The 8,190-nt window shown below is 47.6% G+C and overlaps 1 protein-coding gene across 9 annotated transcripts in view; it reads right to left on the reverse strand.

The window, feature by feature from the left end:
• The window catches only part of dlg1b (discs large MAGUK scaffold protein 1b), a 39,977-nt gene extending 32,190 nt beyond the window's left edge, over window positions 1-7,787 (reverse strand). For all 9 annotated transcript variants that reach the window (XM_029830542.1, XM_029830539.1, XM_029830537.1 and 6 more), the window contains exons 1-2: window positions 7,272-7,787; window positions 5,886-6,017 (exon numbers count right to left, since the gene is read on the reverse strand). In XM_029830542.1, the coding sequence (XP_029686402.1) occupies window positions 5,886-6,017; window positions 7,272-7,350 (211 nt within the window). In that variant the 5' untranslated portion in view covers window positions 7,351-7,787. The remainder of the gene's footprint in view (window positions 1-5,885; window positions 6,018-7,271) is intronic.
• Between the last annotated feature and the right edge of the window lie 403 nt (window positions 7,788-8,190).

The following is an 8,190-nucleotide window of genomic DNA, read 5'->3' on the forward strand; positions in this document are numbered from 1 at the left end:
AACCCTAACCCATTAGCATGTTCAAACCTAACCCTAACCCTCTAACCCTAACCCAACCCTAACCCTCTAACCCTAACCCATTAGCATGTTCAAACCTAACCCTAACCCTCTAACCCTAACCCAACCCTAACCCTCTAACCCTAACCCATTAGCATGTTCAAACCTAACCCTAACCCTCTAACCCTAACCCATTAGCATGTTCAAACCTAACCCTAACCCTCTAACCCTAACCCAACCCTCTAACCCTAACCCATTAGCATGTTCAAACCTAACCCTAACCCTCTAACCCTAACCCAACCCTCTAACCCTAACCCATTAGCATGTTCAACCCTAACCCTAACCCTAACCCTCTAACCCTAACCCAACCCTAACCCTCAAACCCTAACCCATCAGCATGTTCAACCCTAACCCTCTAACCCTAACCCAACCCTCTAACCCTAACCCATCAGCATGTTCAACCCAACCCTCTAACCCTAACCCATCAGCATGTTCAACCCTAACCCTCTAACCCTAACCCATCAGCATGTTCAACCCTAACCCTCTAACCCTAACCCAACCCAACCCTCTAACCCTAACCCATCAGCATGTTCAACCCTAACCCTCTAACCCTAACCTAACCCTAACCCATCAGCATGTTCAACCCTAACCCTCTAACCCTAACCTAACCCATCAGCATGTTCAACCCTAACCCTCTAACCCTAACCTAACCCATCAGCATGTTCAACCCTAACCCTCTAACGCTAACCTAACCCATCAGCATGTTCAACCCTCTAACCCTAACCCATCAGGATGTTCAACCCTAACCCTCTAACCCTAACCTAACCCATCAGCATGTTCAACCCTAACCCTCTAACCCTAACCTAACCCTAACCCATCAGCATGTTCAACCCTAACCCTAACCCAACCCTAACCCTCTAACCCTAACCCATCAGCATGTTCAACCCTAACCCTAACCCAACCCTAACCCCAGGGAGGACATCTCACTCCAGACCATCAGCATGTTCAACCCTAACCCTCTAACCCTAACCTAACCCTAACCCATCAGCATGTTCAACCCTAACCCTCTAACCCTAACCTAACCCATCAGCATGTTCAACCCTAACCCTAACCCAACCCTCTAACCCTAACCTAACCCTAACCCATCAGCATGTTCAACCCTAACCCTAACCCAACCCTAACCCTCTAACCCTAACCTAACCCATCAGCATGTTCAACCCTAACCCTAACCCAACCCTAACCCTCTAACCCTAACCCATCAGCATGTTCAACCCTAACCCTAACCCAACCCTCTAACCCTAACCCTAACCCATCAGCATGTTCAACCCTAACCCTAACCCAACCCTAACCCTCTAACCCTAACCTAACCCTAACCCATCAGCATGTTCAACCCTAACCCTAACCCAACCCTAACCCTCTAACCCTAACCTAACCCTAACCCATCAGCATGTTCAACCCTAACCCTAACCCAACCCTAACCCCAGGGAGGACATCTCACTCCAGACCATCAGCATGTTCAACCATGAAGTTTTGACAAAACGCTCCTGTGGTGTTTGAGCAATTTACGGCCCTTGTGGCATATTTATTGCCCCCAATTTGTGGATTATGGCTTTATTCAGTCATTTCCACTATGGCATTTTCTTTATTGTGATATCTCTACATATTTATTCTCTTTCATATCAACATTCATTTCAAATTTTATTTAAATCAAAGGTCTTGTCATTCATTTCATTTAAACAAAATCTGTAACATCAGATATGACATTAGTTTTAGATTCATCGCGATCTCAATGCTAACTCCCATCTGTGAATAAATCCTTGATTAGTTGGATAAATCTTTGCCAGGATGGAGTCTGACACATATAGGAAGGCAAGCATCTCGATCATAGCTACATTATTATATTTAATACCAATCATCCTTTGAATACACGAGGAGAAAGTATTTATCTATTGTGGAGCAGCACAGGCCCCAAATAAAACAGGTACCTGACAAACTGATGAAAAAAAGAACCATTTTGTTCAATCAATCTTTATTTAAATAGCATCTGTTACAATCAATATTCAAGTAAAATAGCTATCTGCATTCCAACACCAACAGCTTCTGAACGTCCCACTAAAACGGAAAAAGGGTCCGCTCCTTATAGGAATCTGCCCTTTGACCCTTTAATCAGCTCAGAAAAAAAAGACCTGTAAGAAAATCATATGATGACCAGGAACTTGAAGGAGAGCCACAGATGAGGAACAGACAGACGCACGAGAGGGTGGATCATCCTGGTCATCATATGATGCTGGGAGCGACGGACCGTATTGGTGAAGAATCCTCCAGGAGGCTCAGAACCAACTCCTCCATGATTTGACAAGATACAGGATGATTCCCATTTTCCCTCATAGACTAACCCAGCACTCCAATGGGAAGAATTCAGGGAGCTGAATCGCAGCAACTGGACTGTTTGAGTTCCACGAAACTCATGGGCTCATTCATGGAACTCAAACAGTCCAGTTAACCCTAACCCTCTAACCCTAGCCCCAACCCTCTAACCCTAGCCCCAACCCTCTAACCCTAACCCCCGACCCTCTAACCCTAACCCTCTAACCCTAACCCTGACCCTCTAACCCTAACCCTCTAACATTAACCTAACCCTCTAACATTAACCCAACCCTCTAACCTTAACTCAACCCTCTAACCCTAACCCCGACCCTCTAACCCTCTAACCCTAACCCCGACCCTCTAACCCTAACCCTGACCCTCTAACCCTAACCCTCTAACCTTCTAACCTTAACCTAACCCTCTAACATTAACCCAACCCTCTAACCTTAACTCAACCCTCTAACCCTAACCCCGACCCTCTAACCCTAACCCTCTAACCCTAACCCTCTAACCCTAATCCTCTAACCTTAACCCAACCCTCTAACATTAACCCAACCCTCTAACCATAACCCTCTAACCTTAACCCAACCCTCTAACCTTAACTCAACCCTCTAACCCTAACCCCGACCCTCTAACCCTCTAACCCTAACCCCGACCCTCTAACCCTAACCCTGACCCTCTAACCCTAACCCTCTAACCTTCTAACCTTAACCCTCTAACATTAACCCAACCCTCTAACCTTAACTCAACCCTCTAACCCTAACCCCGACCCTCTAACCCTAACCCTCTAACCCTAACCCTCTAACCCTAATCCTCTAACCTTAACCCAACCCTCTAACATTAACCCAACCCTCTAACCATAACCCTCTAACCTTAACCCAACCCTCTAACCCTAACCCCGACCCTCTAACCCTAACCCTAACCCTAGCCCCAACCCTCTAACCCTAACCCCCGACCCTCTAACCCTAACCCTCTAACCCTAACCCTGACCCTCTAACCCTAACCCTCTAACCTTAACCTAACCCTCTAACATTAACCCAACCCTCTAACCTTAACTCAACCCTCTAACCCTAACCCCGACCCTCTAACCCTAACCCTCTAACCCTAACCCTGACCCTCTAACCCTAACCCTCTAACCTTAACCTAACCCTCTAACATTAACCCAACCCTCTAACCTTAACTCAACCCTCTAACCCTAACCCCGACCCTCTAACCCTCTAACCCTAACCCCGACCCTCTAACCCTAACCCCGACCCTCTAACCCTAACCCTCTAACCCTAACCCTGACCCTCTAACCCTAACCCTCTAACCTTAACCTAACCCTCTAACATTAACCCAACCCTCTAACCTTAACTCAACCCTCTAACCCTAACCCCGACCCTCTAACCCTAACCCTAACCCTCTAACCCTAACCCTGACCCTCTAACCCTAACCCTCTAACCTTAACCCAACCCTCTAACATTAACCCAACCCTCTAACCATAACCCTCTACCCTCTAACCCTCTAACCTCTAAAATCTTACAGGTTCCTGGGTGTTCAGCTGGACAATAAACTGGAGTGGTCCACAAACACCGATGCTGTCTACAAGAAGGCCATGAGCAGACTCTATTTCCTCAGGAGACTCAGGTCCTTCAGTGTTTGCAGCAGGATGCTCCAGATGTTCTACCAGTCTGTTATGGCTAGCACCATCTTCTGTGCTGTAGTGTGCTGGGGAGCAGGCTAAGCTAAGGATGCTAACAGACTCCACAAACTCATTAAAAAGGCAGGTCTGTTGTTGGCTGTAGACTTGATAACTTGGACGAGGTGGTGAGGGACAGGATGGTGTTGAAACTGTGGACAATCATGGACAGTCCCTCCCACCCCCTCCATAACACAGGGGACAAACTGAGGAGCAGCTTCAGCAACAGACTCCTGCAGCCTCGCTGCTCCAAGGAACGGTACAGGAAGTCATTCCTGCCGTCCGCCATTAAACTGTACAATTCACTCAAACCAACTCAACAATAATTGTGTAATGTTTATGTTGTAATTTTATTTCTAATTTATTCTATATTTATGTATATATGCTTATAATATGTATATATTATATTATGTATATATTATATATATGCTTATAATATATGCTGTATATATGCTTATAACATTCTAATCTATCTGTATTTATTTTTTTCTGTCTCTTTACTCTGCATTCGCTGCTACTATAATTCAATTTCCCCACGGGGATGAATAAAGTCCATCTTAATCTTAATCTTAATCTTAACCCAACCCTCTAACCCTAACCCCGACCCTCTAACCCTAACCCCAACCCTCTAACCCTAGCCCCGACCCTCTAACCTTAACCTAACCCTCTAACATTAACCCAACCCTCTAACCCTAACCCTAACCCTAGCCCCGGGGTGGCCAACCAATCAGAGCCCAAGAGCCACATTTTTTACTGTGTTACCGCAAAGAGCCACATCACACACATGGGCACACATGAACATCCCCTCATCCCTTCCTCACACACACAGACCTCTGCTCAGCCAGATTTATTGTAAATGTCACACACCAACATGATAATGACAGAATTTGACTTCCACAGACCACGGGCCAGTCATTCTCAACAATGAACATTGTGTGCACTGTCTCACACACACAAACTCTCAATTCAACTAAGTCCACAAACAAAAATATAATAATTAAAATATCTTTTCTCTTACTATGCATGTTGCTCAGTGGGACTTCTGGCATTCCTTGCTTTGAACAATCCTCTTCAAACGCACATTAAAAAAACCCACAAACCCACACTTCGATATGAACGTTAGAGCCGCATGAAACCAGGCAAAGAGCCGCATGCGGCTCGGGAGCCGCGGGTTGGCCAGGCCTGCTCTAACCTTAATCCAACCCTCTAACCCTAACCCTCTAACCTTAACCCAACCCTCTAACCTTAACCCCAACCCTCTAACCTTAACCCAACCCTCTAACCCTAACCCTCTAACCTTAACCCAACCCTCTAACCTTAACCTTAACCCTCTAACCCTCTAACCTTAACCCAACCCTCTAACCTTAACCCAACCCTCTAACCTTAACCCAACCCTCTAACCCTAACCCTCTAACCTTAACCCAACCCTCTAACCTTAACCCAACCCTCTAACCTTAACCCCAACCCTCTAACCTTAACCCAACCCTCTAACCCTAACCCTCTAACCTTAACCCCAACCCTCTAACCTTAACCCAACCCTCTAACCCTAACCCTCTAACCTTAACCCAACCCTCTAACCCTCTAACCTTAACCCAACCCTCTAACCTTAACCTTAACCCTCTAACCTTAACCCAACCCTCTAACCTTAACCCAACCCTCTAACCTTAACCCAACCCTCTAACCCTAACCCTCTAACCTTAACCCAACCCTCTAACCTTAACCCAACCCTCTAACCTTAACCTTAACCCTAACCCTCTAACCCTAACCCTCTAACCTTAACCCAACCCTCTAACCTTAACCCTAACCCTCTAACCCTAACCCAGATTAACAGGGGGGATCTTACCTATGAGAGCCTGGAACAGGTTGCTCTGGAAGATATTGATGACCCGTTGGATCGAGTGTCTAAGATGCTGGTCGTCATGACGATGGAGCTTGGTCTGATAATCCTCCAGGAGGAATAGAGCTCGCTGAGCATCTGAGGGCAACAGAAGCAAGTGGTTCAAATGGCATGAAAACACACACACAGAAACACACACACAGAGGCAGACACACTCACAGACAGACAGACAGGCAGGCAGACACACACACACACACACCCCACTGGTATTTCACAGCTCTAGTCCCAGGGGGCTGCTGTGAGGAAAAGGTCATTCCTGTAACGGGACGTGCATCTTTCCCAGGGTGGGCAGGGTCGCTCTAATGGTTAAAAGGCTTCAGGTTAACCTCATTTGTGTTGTCATCCTCTAAGTCCTCTTGTCTTGTCTGTCACACACCTCAAAAACGTCCGGACCTTGTTATTGGTCCTTGTACCTTGTTATTGGACCAGGGTATCTCCTTGCTTGTAGGCTCGGTTTGTAAAGAAGTACACACAGTTGCTGTTGTGGGGTTTTAAAAATGCAGGTTTGAGTTTTCTGGAATCCGTTGCTCTGGTGACTCGTCGGTGACGTCAATCCCCTGGACCATCAGAGCGTTAATAGCCCCGCATTAACATAATATCACCTACTCACACACGTGGAACCCCGGGGAGGGAATAAAAAAGGGAACGAGTCGGTCCTGGTACGACGAGTGTAAAAGTCTGTTTCGAGACGAGTCACAACCAGCAGAAACTAGTGGAAGAGGGGCAACAGCTTGAACCTGAGGGTAACAGGTCAAAGAGGTGGTGGCTGAAAGGAAATGAATGTCTCCATTATAGATATGAAGCTGCACCATCAACTGCTGCCTGCATCTTCAACATTAACCTCCTGTCCACATGGGAACAGCCGCTCTACTTTATTACATTTCTACTTTTATAGATCCAGATTATGCAAGGATAATCAACTACGATCTGCATACTGCAACATGTCCTACAAAAATGAACTACTTTTGTATATTAACAGATTACGTGCAATAAAATTGACCAATAACGTACTGAATAAAGTAGTACAACTCTTCCATGAGCACAGATAATTGTATCCTAACGGAGGTCCTATTAAGTGCATGTGCTGACAAGGTGCTCCCCACAAAACTTGGTTAGCAGTACCGGCTAAGCTGCTAGCTTTTGATAAACTCCAGCAAAGCGGCTCGGCACGGCTCAGTTCGGTTCTACGTGGCCTGTCGAGACCATGTGTGCCGTGTCGTATTTGGGCCGAGTTCGGGGTGTCTTTTCTGCTTTTTCCTACTGTTGTTATGATTAGCACTGTTAGCCGTTAGCCTGCTCGGAGAGAAACTGCGCTAAGTGAGAGCGGCTTACCTTTCTTTCTGACTGGCATGGTCCGGTCCGGTCCGGTCTGGCTCGGCACGGTGTGGAGCTCCTTCTGTGACCGCCTCATGCACCGCTTCCACTGGTTGGTTTTTATCGATCACTTCTCCACTTAGAGCCCGCTGACACGTCGTTGTGAAGAGACCCTGGACGATGATACAAACTTGTTTTCGACCCCTTCAAGCCCCTCAAGTCCACGCCTGGGAACCGATAGGTCCGGCAAGAGCAACCGCCTGCGGTGGGAACCGGTCCCGCTGGTCCCGCTCTAACTCACGGTGGCCATGATCCGAGAGTTTCCGAGGACTGACGATCTTTGACGAGCCATTGCGTTCGAAGAGGCTCCGTGACCGGCGGCTGCTGCTCTCCGTGGAAGACAAACACACTCCTGTTCAGCTCCGTAAAGGACGCCCGGCTACCCTGGACCCCCACCCTGAGCTGGACCCCCCGATGAGGCCAGGTTTCAGCAAAAGAAGCACAAGGAAAGTCGAGTTTCGGACCTGTTCCTGACTCTGCAGCTCCGCCTCGTCCCGCTCCGATCCTGCCCCTGCTCCTGCTCCTCCCGTGGGATGGATGCGTGTCAAAGCCCTCCCCTCCGCTGGTCCTCCTCCAAATTCCAAACTTTACTTCAAAATGGCGATGCACGCGCTAAATCCACGTGACGTCAAGGAGAAGTACTTTGATCTTCTAGCGGCTCCTTCAGCTTCTCCTCACAGTTCCTCTTCACAGCTCCTCCTCACAGCTCCTCCTCACAACTCCTCTTCACAGCTCCTCCTCACAGCTTCTCCTCACAGTTCCTCTTCACAGCTCCTCCTCACAGCTTCTCCTCACAGTTCCTCTTCACAGCTCCTCCTCACAGCTCCTCCTCACAGTTCCTCTTCACAGCTCCTCCTCACAGCTTCTCCTCACAGTT

Source organism: Takifugu rubripes, chromosome 22 (genome assembly GCF_901000725.2).
Source record: "Takifugu rubripes chromosome 22, fTakRub1.2, whole genome shotgun sequence".
Taxonomy (NCBI): Eukaryota; Metazoa; Chordata; class Actinopteri; order Tetraodontiformes; family Tetraodontidae; genus Takifugu; species Takifugu rubripes.